The 16,453-nt window shown below is 40.2% G+C and overlaps 1 protein-coding gene across 11 annotated transcripts in view; it reads left to right on the forward strand.

Moving 5' to 3' along the window:
* The first annotated feature begins 614 nt into the window (after nt 1–614).
* usp48 (ubiquitin specific peptidase 48) overlaps nt 615–16,453 on the forward strand; it is a 242,993-nt gene continuing 227,154 nt past the window's right edge. For 10 of the 11 annotated variants that reach the window (XR_009508155.1, XR_009508157.1, XR_009508156.1 and 7 more), the window contains exon 1: nt 615–2,604. Coding sequence is in view for 4 of the 11 variants with exons in the window: in XM_059951677.1 (XP_059807660.1) it covers nt 2,471–2,604 (134 nt within the window). In the remaining 7 variants the exon portion in view is untranslated. The remainder of the gene's footprint in view (nt 2,605–16,453) is intronic. The other variant, XM_059951676.1, reaches the window with a different exon arrangement.

The following is a 16,453-nucleotide window of genomic DNA, read 5'->3' on the forward strand; positions in this document are numbered from 1 at the left end:
TATATATATATAAATAAAAATTATATATAGAGAGATAGATCGATCTGGGCAGGTGAGGAAAAGGGGTGAGAGGCTAGCCAGAAATTGAAAATGAGAGAAGGGGCAAAGGGGAGTCCAGAAGTCAGAGAATTCTAAGTTCATTACATTAAGTTGGTGGTTATCCAGAGGATCAGCTGTTGTTCCTCCACCTGAGTTTGGACACATCCTGGTAGTAGAGGAGGCAATGGACATCTATGTCAGAATGGATAAAAACACAAAATGCTGGCAGAACTCAGCAGGCCAGACAGCATCTATGGGAGGAGGTAGTGACGACGTTTTGGGCCAAAACCCTTCATCAGGAGGTGAACTGAGGTGCACCCTCTAATAGCAAATATGTCATTCTTTTAGGCAAGGGCACAATATCGTACATGATACTCCAAGTCTCCAGCTGTTATCTTATCAAGCCTCTATATAATTGTGGCAAAACATCTTTACATTTGTTTTAAAAGTCAGTGGCAACTAACCAATATATTATTTGCCTTCCTAATTTTCCTGTCACCTTTAACTTGCATCCAAGGATCCAACTTGGTGTTCCGCAGGGATCTGATGTGGGACCCCTCCTCTGTGATTTTTATAAATGACCTGGATGAAGAAGTAGAAGGGTGGGTTAGTAAGTTTGCTGATGATACAAAGGTTGGCGGTGTTGTGGATAGTCTGGAGGGTTGGCAGAGGTTACAATGGAACATCGATAGGATGCAGAACTGGGCTGAGAAGCGGCAGATGGAGTTCAATCCAGGCAAGTGTGAAGTGATTCATTTTGGTAGACCAAATTGGAAGAATTTAATATTAATGGTAAGACCCTTGGCAGTGTGGAGAATCAGAGATCTTTGTGTCACGTTCATAGGACACTCAAAGCTGCTACTCAGGTTGACAGCGTTGTTGAGAAGGCAAATGGTGTGTTGGCATTCATCAAATCTGGGATTAAGTTCAAGAGCTGTGAGGTAATGTTACAGATAAATAAGACCTTGGTCAGACCTCACTTGGAGCACTGTGTTCAGTTCTGGTCACCTCATACAGGAAGGATGTGGAAATCATAGAAAGGATGCAGATGAGATTTACAGGGATTGGGAAGCATGCTTTGATAGATTGTGCACACGTGGCCTTTTCTCCTTAGAGTGATGGAGGACGAGAGGTGACCTGAAAGAGGTGTATAAGATGATGAGGGGCACTGATTGTGTGGATAGCCAAAGGCCTTTTCCTAGGGCTGAAATGGCTAACAAAAGGGGCCATAGTTTTAAGGTGCTTGGAGGGGACGTCAGGGGCAAGTTTTTCACACAGAGATTGGTGGGTGTGTGGAATGCACCACCGGTGGCAGAAGTGGATACAATAGGGTCTTTTAACAGCCTTTTAGACAGACACATGGATCTTAGAAAAATAGAGAGCTATGCGCTAGGGAAATTCTAAGCCGTCTCTAGAGTAGGTTACGTGGTTGGCATAACATTGTGAGCCAAAAGGCCTATATTGTACTGTAAATTTCTATGTTCTAAAATACATTTTGAGGACTCCCCTCTGCCTCATATTTAAGAGAAATATTTATCATTTCTTTCTTCAACTACTTACATTGTACTTCTACATCTATCATTATGTTGACCACTCACATAGCTTGTCTATTTTCTCATGCATGTCCTGAGGGGTGCACCCCTCACTACTTGAATTCTTGCCATCAGCAAGTGTATAGTCAGACCACACAAGCCTGTCGTTGATATAGGGTATGATGTAGTCTATGTTGATTCCAGGATTACTAAAGACTCTTGTAATCAAAGGGGAATTGTAAGTGGATTTTGTGTCTGTTCGTTTCCCCTCCATAAGTGCTGCCTGACCTAGAGTTCCGTTCCTCTAGCTTCTGGGACCTGCAGCCTCTCTGGTGTCAGCCACATGAAACATTCTCTCTCCACAGAAGCTGCTTGACCCGTTTATTTAAGATTTTCAGCAGCTGCAGATTCTTTCCTTTAAACTCCCACTGAACTGTTGACTGGGTTTTCGGCCGGAAATGCTGGTCCCTGTTTCCCTCTTCACCGAAGCCGCCTGACCTGCTGAATGTTTGGGATCTGGCGGGGTTTCCTCGCTTCCTGCGGTGCGCAGCGACGTTTGAACTCCAGTCACATTCATTCGATTTGCAGCGGAGAGCGGCCAGTGGCCAGTGGCCAAGGGGATCGCCTGAGGCGCTCGCAAGGCGAGCTCTGGCGGGCGGCGGGCTGCCGGCTGCCTGCGTACCACGCCACGGCTTGCTGCGGTCATCGACGTCACCCTCGCCCTGTGCTCCTCTGAGCTGTACGTCACGTTCTCGGTTGCTTGGCGGCGCAAAGCAGGCCCGGAGCTGAAGCCAAGGCCTCGGGCGTGGGGATAGGCGACCCTCCTACTGCGGGAGTCCCGAAACACTCCCTCCGTCCCTCCCTATCCGCCCCGCCATCGGTAAGAACTCAGCGCGCCCATGGCCCCCAAGCAGCAGCTGGAGAAGGCGGCCTGGCAGTGGGCGGAGAGCGTCAGGCCGGAGGAGGTGCAGCAGGAACACGTCGAGCTGGCGTACCGCATCCGCCTGGGATCGTGCCGGAGGGACGCCCGCAGGTACAGGGGCACAGCGTGGGGCAACGAGCTGCGCCTAGTGACTCCGGGCCACCTCCAGGCCCCGAGCGGCGTGAGTCGCAAAGATGACGACGCCTTGGTGACCCTGGATCCGCTGGGAGGGGTGGGGGGGGGGGTGCAGTTTAACCTATGCTACGGTGACCGCCTCAGTAGGGTGTGTGGCATTTTATGATCTGAACATTTGAGCCTATTCCTTGTGATGTTGCATGGGCGATCCTACCTTGCAGCTGGCGGCATATTTTTTTTCTCAGCCCTAATATACTATGTGTCATCAGAAATACAAAATATACAGTCTGCTTTAGTGCCATTGTAAGTGAGCGTGGCAGGTCATCCTTTAGGTATGCTTTATAGCAGGTGGCATTAGTCTATTTATAGAGTCATTTTCCCTTTAAGCTATCCAGGAATTTTTGGTCTGTTGAATTGACATAATCCTACGCACTTTGGAGTTTTGTTATAGCTTGCGTTCAAAGCATGAAAGCTGCTTGGCTTGATAAGTGCAAGCAAACTAGCTCATTATTTGTTCTGAAAGAGATGTCTGTGGTCATTGTCAAAGTTCAAAGTAAATTCATTAGCAGAGTACTTATATATCACCATCTTCAACCCTGAGATTCATTTGCTTGCAGACATACTCAATAAATCTAATAACCATAACAAAATCAATGAAAGGCTGCACCAACTGGGTGAAAACAAACTGCAAATACAGGAAAAAAAAGAAAAAATGAAACATTTATAATAAATAAACATTAAATATCAAGAACATGAGGGCTTCAAGAATATCCTTGAAAGTGAGTCCATAGGTTTTGGGAACAGTTCAGTGATGAGGCAAGTGAATTTTAATGAAGTTGTCCCCTTTGGTTCAAGAGCCTGATGGTTGAGGGATAATAACTGTTCCTGAACCTGGTGGTATAAGTCTTGGGACCCCTGCACCACCTTCCTGATGGCAGCAGACCTGGGTGGTAGGGGTTCCTGATGATGGATGCTGTTTTCCTGTGACAATGCTTCATGTAGTTGTGCTGAATGATGGGAAGGGCTTTACCCATGGTGTACTGGAGGATTTTACATTCAAGGGCTGTAATGCAGTCCCACAATATACTCCCCACCACATATATTGAAGTTTGTCAAAGTTTTGCAAGTCATGCCAAATCTTTGCAAACTTTTAAGAAAGGAGAGGCGCTGCCGTTCATCCTTTATAATTGTTCTTACATGCTGGGGTCAGGACAGGTCATCTGAAATGATAACACCTGCATTTATGAGGTTTTGAAATGCAAACTAGATATGATTAAAAGATGATTTGATGACTTATACACTATAAACAATTGCTGTCCATTTTTTCTGCCAGTAAGTTGAAGGGAAGATCAGTAAAATTAATCTACATGCACGGAGCTTCATTTTGGCGAACAATCTAGTTGACCAATTTTGAAACTAAATGTTCAGAATGTGTCAGCGTTATGTTACAGAGGACTAGTGATCTTTAAGTTGAATTATTTTAGTAAAAAATTGGGATTTTTGTTCCTTTCTCGATATAAAAACAGTGAAGTATTTTTGAAGTACTGTACAGGTACAGCCCAATTCACCACTGAGCACAGCTACAAATCAGAATCAAGTTTAATATCACTGGCATATGTTATGAAATTTGTTGAATGTTGTCACAAGAAAGCAAAGACCCCCACATCAGGCTTCTCTTCTCACTGCTACCATCAGGAAATAGGTACAGGAGATTTGGGTTTGATTACCACCAGGTTTAGAAATAGTTATTACCCTTCAACCATCAGGCTTCTGAACTAGTGTGAACTCACCTCAAATCTAAACTGATCACTGAACACAAGCTATGGACTCGCTTTCAAGGACTCTACAACTCATGTTCTCAGTGTTAAGTAGTTATTCTATTCTATTTATTTATTTATTTATTTATTTATTTATTGCCTTGTTTGAATTTGCTCAGTTTTGTCATCTTTTGTACATTATTTGTCAGTCTTTGATTCTGTGTAGTTTTTTTTCATTTGTTCAAAAAGTGGTTCATTTTGGTAGGTCAAATATAATGGCAAAATATAGTATTAATGGTAATACTCTTGGCAGTGTGGAGGATCAGAGGGATCTTGGGTTCTGAGTCCATAGGATGCCCAAAGCAGCTGCGCAGGTTGACTCTATGAATAAGAAGGCAAATGGTATATTGGCCTTCATCAATTGTGGAACTGAATTTAGGAGCTGAGAGGTAATGTTGCAGCTATATAGGACCCTGGTCAGACCCCACTTGAGGTACTGTGCTCAGTTCTGGTCGCCTCACCACAGGAAGGATATGAAAGCCATCGAGAGGATGCAGAGGAGATTTACAAGGATGTTGCCTGGATTGGGGAGCATGCCTTATGAAAACAGGTTGAGTGAACTCGGCCTTTTCTCTTGGAGTGACGGAGGATGAGAGGTGACCTGATAGAGGTCTATAAGACGATGAGAGGCATTGATCATGTGGATAGTCAGAGGCTTTTTCCCAGGGCTGAAATGGAGGACACAGGTTTAAGGTGCTGGGGAGATGTCAGGGGTAAGTCTTTTACTCCCGAGAGTGGTGTGTGCGTGGAATGGGCTGCCGGCAATGGTGGTGGAGGTGGATACGATAGGGTCTTTTAACAGTCTTTTCAATAGGTACATGGAGCTTAGAAAAATAGAAGGCTATGGGTAACCCTAGTAATTTCTAAGGTAAGGACATGTTCGGCACAACTTTGTGGGCTGAAGGGCCTGTATTGTGCTGTAAGTTTTCTATGTTTCTATTCTATTGTGTTTCTTTGTTCTACTGTGAATGCCTGCAAGAATTTGAATCTCATGTAGTATGTACTTTGATAAAAAATTTACTTTGAACTTTGCATTGTAGTACTGCAGCAAATTTTGTAAACAACCATTTTTAATTGCCAACATTGGTAACTGCAATAAAGCAATAAATGCTGAAAATATTCAAAGTTGAGCAGCTTCTAATGAGGAAGAAACAAAGTTAATGTTTTTGGCTGCTGAATGGCTTTTCAGAGCAGCTTGTGCTTGAGCCCACTTGGGAAAGGCCAGCTTAGATTGGGTGCTGTGTGGTAATTAAGGAGCTGAAGGTGAAAGAACCCTTAGGAGACTGTGAATATAATATTGAATTCATACTGCAATTTGATGGGAAGAAGCGCAAGTCATGTGTATCAGTATCACAATAGAATAAAGGAAATTACAGAGGCATGAGAGAGGAGCTTGCCCAGGTGGACTGGAGAGGTACTGGTAAGGATGATGGCAGGACAGAAGTGGCTGAAATTTCTGGAAATAGTTCACAAGGCGCAGGATAGATATGTCCCACGGAAGAAGTTGTTCTCAAAGGCAGGGATAGGCAACTGTGACTGACTAGGGAAGTTAAGGACGGTATAAAGGCCAAGGAAAGGGCATATAAGGTAGCTGAAGTGAGTGGGAAGTTGGATGATTGGAAAGCTTTTAAAATCCAACAAAAGGCAACTAAAAAGCCAAGAGAAGGGAAAAGATTAAATACGAGGTCAAACTAACCTGTAATATAAAGCAGGATACTAAAAGTTTTTTTCCTGTTATATGAAGATTAAAACGGAGGTGAGTTGATATTGGACCACTGAAAAATGATGCTGGTGAGGTAGTAATGGGAGAAAAAGAAATGGCAGATGAACTTAATGGGTACTTTGCATCAATCTTCACTGTGGAAGACATTAACAGTGTGCCAGAGATCCGTGAGTGTCAGGGAGCAGGAATGAACAAAGGAAAAAATGAGCAAACTGAAAGGTCTTAAGGTGGATAAATCACCTGGACCAGATGGATGACTTCCCAGAGTGCTGAAAGGGATTGCCAATGAGATAACAGATGCGATGGTTACGATCATTCCAAGAATCACCTGATTCTGGCTTGTTTCTGGAGGACTGGAAAATTCTGAATGTCCCTCCACTCATTAAGAAGGAAGGAAGACAAAAGAATAAATTATAAGCCAATTAGCCGAACCTCAGTGGTTGGGAAAGTGTTGGAGTCCATTACTAAGGATGAGGTTTCAAGGCAGTTGGCGAAAAATGATAAAATAAGTCAGTCATCATGCTTTCTGTCAAGGGAAATGTTGCATGAAAATCTGAAGTTTACTACGGTATAATCAGAACTAAAAGTAGAATGGCCAAGAATGAGTGAACAGGTTGGCATAGTTTCCTTTCAGTAAAGAAAGGATAAACAATGGCCTACTTGAGTTTTTTTCCTAATTGTAACGGAGTTCAATATGTTAGACATGGTAATACACTATCACATAGAAAGTAGTCAGTAGCGAAGTGTCATGAATACAGGCAAAGTCCCACAGTCTGAAAGTGATAAGAATGTAGAACTTATTGCAGCATGGAATACCATATATGCATTAAAGTATAGAAAGGTAAGGAAATGAAAACAGGAACAGTATGTTCATAAGGTGGCAGGTGATTTTTATTGGACTCCATGCCTTCAGTTAGAATGATTTGGAATTTGTAATATTCTGTATGATTAAGGAAGCGTAGTAGGGGAGTATGTCTGTCAGGGCACCAATGGTGAGTGAATCCAAGCCACATACAACTGAGTAGCATGGTGTAAGGTTATTGGGAGTAAAATGACATTTGTTCCTAAACAAGTTTTGGTGCTGTTGGCCAGAAAGAAAGAACCACAGTCTACAAATCAGTTAATTTGAATGAATCAAGTACCGCGGAAGCAGACAGACCAACTGCCTTTGTTCTTGATTCATTTGAATTCTCTTGTAGACTGTAGTTCTTTCTGGCCAACAGTGCTTTTTATCATGTTTGAGCTTCCTCCTTACATATTTTTGTAAGTTAGTTACCGATCCAGAGCATTTCCATGCCAACAAGGTAAATTTTGTGTTCTAGCATTAGTAGTCATGTATAAGCTCCCAAGAGGTGAAAATGAAAAAAAAGCAGGACTTAACTTTTGTGATGCTTGATTAAGGATGCCACTTCAGTCATTATAGAAATTTTCATAACATTAGAGTGTGTAGTTTTATTGGAGGAAAAATTAATAACTTGACTACCAGTAAGCCTGAGCAACCACATAGATAGATTTCAGATTTCAGAGTTGGATTAAAGCAGCCTATTGATTTAGTCTATCAGCACATTAGCGTACTACCCATTTGTACTCAGATAAGTAGAATGGCAGAATATGGTGCAACTCCAATATGCTAGACAACATTAGATAACAAATTAATGGAATACTTTTGGAGATGGAAAAATGAGTGTTCAGGCCCACTTGTTTCATATTATGAGGGTCCCTTCCAGAAAAAAAAACAAAATTGCAATGAATTTTCATAATGGTCTTTGTTAAAAAAATCTTGTGGGATAAAAATGATAGTTTCTGTTGCCTTTTCTGATTTTAGATCGCCAGCATTCATGATACTGCAATTAGAATAACCCTATTTTATTCTAATTGTATTCATTTGAACTCTCTGACTTCATTCATAAAGTGAGAGCACATGAAAAGATATTTTCTAGGTGTGCTGGTTCCCTGGTTGACACATTAAAATTGTAACAGTTGAAGTGTTACATGCATACAACAAAGTATTCTCAAGTTGCCACCAAGTATCAGGGCCTTCAAGATTCCCTATCAATTAGTACTTATAAAATTTTTGGCAGAGACAAAAAAGTAAGATTTAAAAAAAATAGCTTTGGGGCAAAATGTCTCAACTTCCCTGAGTTCAGTTTACTTCAGGAGCATATCAAGCTCCTTTTATGACACTTGCATTGAATCTACAGTACCAAAATGAACAGAGGACTTGGAACCAGAATCAGATTTAACTTCGCTGGCATACATCGTGAAATCTGATAACTTTGCGGCAGTAGTTCAATGCATTACATGATATAGAAGATGTGAATTACAGTAAGTGTGTTTTTCTACACACACACACACACACAAAATATATAAATTAGAACTAAAAAACAGAAATTAAGAAGTAATGAAGTATTTCAATGTCTATTCAGAGATCAGATGGCAGAGGGAAGAAGCTGTTCCTGATTTACACTGTGTGTCTTCAGGCTTCTGTACCTCCTTTCTGATGGTAACAATGAGAAGAGGGCATATCTTAGGTGGTAGGTGTCCTTAATGACAGACACTGCCTTTTTGAATAAAATGAGTAATCTCTTTCTTTTGGATTCATTCTTCTCCATATATCAATCGTTTAAATCTTTCATCGATGATAGAGTTAATTTTACTACTTTTGATTTTGTGACCACCTTTGTTGATCTATCTAAAACTGGATCTAGGCAAAAGTTAAAATCTCCACCTATTAATATTTTGTCATGTGCATTAGCCAAATTCAAAAAGACCTCTTGTATAAATTTTACATCATTTTCATTTGGTGCATAAATATTCATAAGAGTCCATAGTTCTGAAAAAATTTGACAATGTATAATTACATATCTCCCCGCTGAATCAATTAATACATTTTGTATTTTAATTGGTAAATTTTTATTAACCAAAATTGCAACTCCTCTCGCCTTTGAATTAAATGAAGCTGCAATAACATTTCCAACCCAGTCTCTTTTTAATTTCTGATGTTCTTTGTCTGTTAAATGTGTTTCTTGTATAAAAGCTATATTCATTTTTTTAATGTATGTTAGAATTCTTTTTCTTTTTACCGGTCCATTAAGCCCATTAACATTAAGACTTAAAAAATTCAGTAAATTAGTCATTATTTTTAATTATGTTACTTCAAGCTATAATAATACCTAATCTTGCAATTTCCGTGGTATCTTGGGAAATCTTTTTAAAATTCTCCATGTTGCTATGTGTGTCCCCTCCAATCATCCAGGCAGAAAGATAGAAGAAAAATAGAGTATAAAGAAAAAAACAAAATACCCCCCTACTAATGTTGTGGAAAAAAAAGGAACGCAACATTACCCCCCTCTGTTGTACGGGTCATGGCAATCGCCATGATTACACACGTGTATCCCGCAGTAACCGATCCAAAGCTCCCCAGCAACATAGAAAAGTATATATATAAAAGAAGAAAAAAAATACTATTCTCAATTATTATTTCTGAAATTTTGCTTTTCTCCCCTGTATCATCCTTAAATGTCCATCACTTCCATTCACTGTCGCTATCTTCATCTTTAATCCATCACGCTTGGAAGTCTCTATGTATAATTAGTGAATGGGTGGAAGTTTTTGTGTGAACTCCTCCGCTTCTCAATAATCGTTAAAAAATCTTCTTTTTCCCTCCTCCAAAAAAATTATCAGCGTTGCTGGGTGACGCATTATGAATTTATAATCTTTTTCCCATAAGACATTTTTCGCTGGGTTAAATTCCTTCTTTCTCTTCAAAAGGTTATAACATATCAGGATAAAAAAGAACTGCCTTCCCTGCTATCATCAATGGCCCGTTTCTCTTTTTGGCACGTTGGGCAGCCACCGTCATGAGCTTTTCTTTATCTTGGTATCTTAAGCATCTTATCAAAATTGATCGTGGATTTTGATCAGCTTGAGATCTTGGCCTTAAGGCTCTTATGAGCCCTTTCGATCTCAATTAGAGATCCATTTCCAATTTTTCAGGGATCCATTTTTGAAAAAAAATTATTGGATCTTCTCCTACATCTTCTTTAAGTCCAACAATTTTAATATTGTTTCGTCTACTAAAATTTTCAAGCTTATCAATTTTTTCCATAAATTGTTTTCTTTCTGATGTCCAGGCAGTAGTATCATCTTCCATTTTATTCAAGCTTTCAACTATGTCTTCTGTTGTAGTTTCCAAATCTATAATTCTCTTTTCCATTTTATCCTGTCTTTTTGTAATTTTATCAAACATCATCTCCATATTTGTCATTTTTCTTTTGATTACTTTTAATGCGTTTAATTTTTCTAATTTACACATTATTTGCATCAAAGTCTTTTCCATATTTCCAGAAAGACTTTTGCCTCTATCTTCATCTGATTTTTCCAGAGAATCTGACTCTCTATCAGATTCACTTTCACTTTCGGTTTCAGTCGTAACTGGGATTTGTAGTTCTGGTTGCTCCTGTTTGCGCATGCTCCTTCCTTCACGCTTGCACAGTACTCGTTGATCTTTTCCTTCAGAAATGGTCGATGTTGCAGCAGTTTCCTGTTCTGTATCACTGGTGGTATCGTGTACCTGAGCCCGCTGTTCTTTGGCAGAAGTGGGCCTTGATTCTGTTTCCAACTTGCATTGCTTTCATGGTAGTAGTTTTCTTCATCTTCTGTTTGTGAGGCATAACTTGAAACAATCCGGAGTTGTTTATAAGTAACTTTTAGAAAGTATTGGCTAACTTTTCTTCATTTAGACAATAATTTATTGATTTTTTATGGGAGAGATGGGTTCCAGCGTCTCGATCCTACGTCATCACGTGACGTCCCCCGAGACACTGCCTTTTTGAGGCACCATTCCTTGAAGATGTCTTGGATAGAATGGGGGCTGGTACCCATGATGGAGTTCACTAATTTTACAACTCTCTGCATCTTACTTTGATCCTGTGCAGGAGCCACCCATACTAGACAGTGATGCATCCAGTCAGAATGCTCTCCATGGTACATCTGTAGAGTTTCAGGTGACATGCCAAATCTCTTCAAACTCCTAACGAAATATAACCACTGTCTTGCCTTCTTTATAGCTGCATCAATAAGTTGCATCCAGCTAAGATCCTCAGAAATATTGATACCCAGAAACTTGAAATTGCTCACTCTCTCCACTTCTGATCCCTCTATGAGGATTGGTGTGCATTCCCTTATCTTACTCTTTTGTAAAGCCCACAATCAGCTCTTTGGTCTTACTGACATTGAGTGCAAGGTTGTTGCTGAGACACCACTCAACTAGCTGATATATCTTGCTCCTGTATGCACTCTCATGACAATCTGAGATCCTGCCAATAGTGGCTGTATCATCAGCCAATCTGTGCTGTGCCTATCCACACAGTCATGGGTGTAGAGAGAGTAGAGCAGTGGGCTAAGCACACATCTCCCCATAATGCTTCTGCCCTGAACTAATCAAGAAACCTCTGCCTTAGAAATACCCATTGACTTGGCCTCCACAGCTGAATGTGGCATTGAATTCCATAGATTCAACACTCTCTGGCTAATGAAATTCCTTTTCAGCTCCATTCTAAATGGATGCCCCCCTTTTCTGAGGCCTGTGTTTCCTCTTCCACCCCCCCCAAAGGAAACCTCTCCTCATCCACTCTGTTGATGCCTTTCGTTCTTAATTCTAATGAGTACAGGCCCAGAGCCTTCAAATACTTAGATCCCAGGACTCTGATACCCTTAATTGCAGGACTGTGCAGAAGAGTGGTGCAGACAACCAGGTGCATCTGTAGTGAACTTCCTATGATTCGGAACATTTACAAGGACAGGTGTGTAAAAAGAGCCTGTAGGGTCTTTGGGGACCCAAGCCATTCCAACCACAATCTATTTCAGTTGCTACCATCTGGGAAGTGGTACCGTAGCATAAAAGCCAGGACAGCTTCTTCCATCAGGCCATCAGACGGATGAACTCAAGCTGATTTGAGTGTGCTCTATATTACAATGACTGTTCTATTTATTATAAATTATTATAAATTACTATGATTTCACATTTAGATGGAGATGTAACGTAAAGATTTTTGCTCTTTGTGTATGTGAAGGATGTAAGAAATAAAGTCAATTCAATTCAATGATTTCCAGCATCTGCAGATTTTCTCATTTGTCATATGATAAGCCTTTCAATCCTGGAATCATCTTTGTGAACTTCCGTTAACTCCTTTGAACTCTCTCTTATATCTGCATATCCTTTCTAAGGTAAGTGTCTCAAACTGCTTACAATACTCCAAGTTAAGCCTCACCAGTGTCTTATAAACCTCAACATTCCATCCTTGTTTTTATACTCTAGTCATCTCAAAATGAGTACTAAAATCAAATTTGCCTGCAAGTTAACCTCCAGGAAATCCTGTACGAGGATTCCCAAGTCTCTTTGGCACGCAGATATTTGTATTTTCTCACCTTTTCGAAAATATATGCTGTTATTCCTTCTACTGAAGTGCATGACTATACACTTCATGACAATGTATTCCATCTGCTGCTTCTTTGCCCATTCTCCTAATCTGTCCAAGTCCTTCTGTAGCTTTTCTGCTTCCTCAATACTACCTGCCCCTCATCCTATCTTTATATCATCCTCAAACTTGGCCACAATGCCATCAATTCCTTCATACTAATCATTGACATATAATGTAAGAAGAAGCAGTCCCAACACAGATTCCTGTGGAGCACCATATAGCCAACCAGAAAAGGCTCCCTTTATACCCACTTTTGGCCTCCTGCAAATAAGCCAATGCTCTATACAAGCTAGCATTTTTCTTGTAATACTATGAGCTCTTATCTTATTAAGCAGCCTCAAGTGTGGCAACTTATCATAGGCCCTTCTGTATCGTACTTGTTATTTCTTCAAAAAATTTCAATAGATTTGTGAGGCAGACATTTTCTTTAAGTAAACCAGGCTGACTTCTGCCTATTTTATCATGTGCTTCCAAGTATCCGGAAATGACATCCTTAACAATTGACTCCAACATCTTCCCAACTTCTGAGGTCAGACTAAGTGGTCTGCAATTTCTTGCCTCTCTCCCTTAAAGAGTGAAGTGACATTTGGAATTTTCCAGTCTTCCGGAACCATGCCAGAATCCATTGATTCTTGAAAGATAATTACTAATGCTTCCACAATCTCTTTAGCCACCTCTTTCAGAACCCTGGGGTGTATACCTTCTGGTCCAGGTGATTAGGTTTCCCAAGAACCTTCTCTGTAGTTATGGTGCCCCCTGATACCTGGAAATTCCACCATACCACTAGTGTCTTCAAAATTGAAGACTGATGCAATATAATTACTCAGTTTGTCCTTCATGTCCTTGTCACCCATTACTACGTCTCTAGTATCATTTTCCAGCAGTCTAATGGCTACTTCTACCTCTCTTTTACACTTTATGCATCTGAAGAAATTTTTCTTATCCTCTTTAATATTATTGGCTAGCTTACATTTGTATTCCATCTTTTCATTCTTTATGACTCCTTTTAGTTACCTTCTGTTGGTTTTTAAAAGCTTCACAATCTAACTTCCCACTAATTTTTGCTCTATTATGTGTCCTCTATTTGGGTTTTATGTTGGTTTTGACTTAAGCTTGTCAGCCATAGTTGCTTCATTCTGCCTTTAGAATACTTCTTTGGAATGTATCTATCCTGCACCTGCTGAATGGTACTCAGAAACTTCAGCCATTGCTGCTCTGCTATCATCCCTGCTAGTGTTCCCTACCAATTAATTTTGGCCTTCTCCTTTCTTATGCTTCCATAATTCCCTTTACTCCACTGTAATACTGATACATCAGTCTTTAGCTTCTCCTTCTCAAATTGCAAGGTGAATTCTATTATGATCACCTGGCCTTAAGCTCTGCAATCAATTCCAGTTTATTACATAACACCCAATCCAGAATAACTATGTGGGCTCTACCATGAACTGCTCTAAGAATCTATCTTGTAGATGTTCTAGAAATTCCCCCTCCAACCTGATTTTCCCAATCTACTTGCATAGCAAAATCTCCATGACTATCATAACATTGTCCTTCTGACATGCATTTTCTATCTCGCGTTGTAATTTGTAGACCGCATCTTTGCTACTGTTAAGAGGCCAAACAGGGCTTTTTACCCTTGTAGTTTCTTAGCTCTACGCATAATGATTCAACATCTTCAGATCATATGTCACCCCTTTTTAGTGATTTGATTTCATTTTTTAGCAGCAGAACCACCCCACCTCCTCTGCCTACCTGCCAGTCCTTTCGATACAACATGTATCCTTGTAAGTTTAGCTCTCAGCTGTAATCTTTTAGCCATGATTCAGTGATGTCCATGTCATATTTGCCAATATGTAACTGTGCTAAAAGTTCATCTGCCTTATTTCATCTACTATGTGCATTCAAACCTTCAGTCCTGTATTCATCACCCTTTTTGATTCTGCCCCCTTTTAGGTTGCATCTCATCCCATTCACTGCAATTTTGCCCTTTCATCAGTCTCTCCTTGCCAGCAGTATCCCTACACACTGCCTGTTTCTAAATCAGCTACCCCATCCTCAACCCTTCACTCCAGTTCCCATCCTCCTGCCAAATTAGTTAAAACCCTTCCAAAAGGCCCTAGTAAACCTACCCACAAGTATATTAGTCCCCTTCGAGTTAGGGTGCAACTCAGCCCTATTGTACAGATTGTACCTTCCCCAGGAAGAGATCCCAATGATCCAGAAATCTGAACCTCTGCCCTCTACATCACATTAACCTATCAAATCATTCTATTCTTATTCTCACTGGTGCGTGGCACAGGCAGCATTCCATCGATTACTGCCCTTGAGGTCCTGCTTTTCAGCTTTCAGCCTAGATCCCTAAAAATCTCTCTTCAGGACCTCCTCACCCTTCCTATCTATGTCTTTAGTTTCAAAGTGTACCAAGACTTCTGGTTGCTCCCCCTCCCCCTTTAGAATGCTGTGAATCTGATCTGAGCCATCCTGATGCTGGTACTTGAGAAGCAACATACCATCCAGGTGTCGCTATCATGTCTACAGAGTCTCCTCTCTATTCCTCTAACCATGGAATCTCCTATGACTACTGCAGTCCTCTTCACCTCTCTGCTTTTCTAAACCACAGCACCAGACTCAGTGCCAGAGACCGGCTGACTGCAGCTCCTTCAACAGTATCCAAAGTGGTCTACTTGTTATTTCATGGAATGGCCACAGGGGTATTCTATACTTTCCTTTTCCTCACAGTCACCCAATTACCTGCGTCTTGCAACCTAGGAGTGACCACCTCCTTTTAGTTCCTATCAATCACTTCCTCAGTGTTCCATATGAGCCATTAACTACTACTCACTTCATACCCCAAACACTTTAATTTGTCTAATAATCCTTTATATGGTAATGGAAGTTTTTCGAATCTTCCAATGCACAACACCAACTGGTTCCCCCATGTTTGTTCTGGTTACAACCTTAAAAAGTTCTAACAAATCTGTCCAATGTAATTTCTCTTTAAATTTTGACTCATTCTGCCAAATTAACTGCCTTATTACTTAATAAGCCAGTATTTTTCCTACTACTGCTGTGAGCTTAACTAAGTTATCGTTGACTAGTTTATCTTTCCTTCCATTCTTAAGTTTTGGGATTATTTTTGCTTTTCATTCTATGCACACTGAAATCTTTAGAAACTTGGAAAATGGTACTCTGCATCCATCATCGCCATATTCATTAGCTTTAAAAATCTGGCATGCACTGTAGGTCATCAAGTCTGTAAGGAACCAAAGTAAGGAACAAAAGAATCTTTTGACCAGCATATTTTTTAAAATTTTGTGTAACTAGGAATTATTGTAGTTAACTAGGATTGATGTCAATCATATTTTCAAGTTCATACACAAAATTTTTCACATATTTGTCATACTTTCAATAAAAGCACAATTTGTTGCTATAAAATATCATATTCCTGGCCCTTTATTTGCATGTAGAACAAATAGTAATTTTTCTTCATTCACATTCAATGGTAATCATTTAGATTACTATTAGCTGGCAAATGTTTTTATATATATGCCTAGTCCTTCTCATTTGGACCATTAATGTATATGGTAGAGAAGGAACAATGCTATAGCATTAAACTACAGGACACCAGTTACTTAATTCAACCAAAATTATTGTCATTATAGATGATCCTTCATTTTTGAAAATGCATCTCTAAATTTCTTATTCAATACCATACTTTCATTAATTCCAGTCCCATGGCTCTGTCGTACATTATAAGGTAAATGCGCTTCAGCATCTGGTTCTCTTTTTTTTATTCTTGATTT

Source organism: Hypanus sabinus, chromosome 27, assembly GCF_030144855.1.
Source record: "Hypanus sabinus isolate sHypSab1 chromosome 27, sHypSab1.hap1, whole genome shotgun sequence".
Lineage (NCBI taxonomy): Eukaryota > Metazoa > Chordata > Chondrichthyes > Myliobatiformes > Dasyatidae > Hypanus > Hypanus sabinus.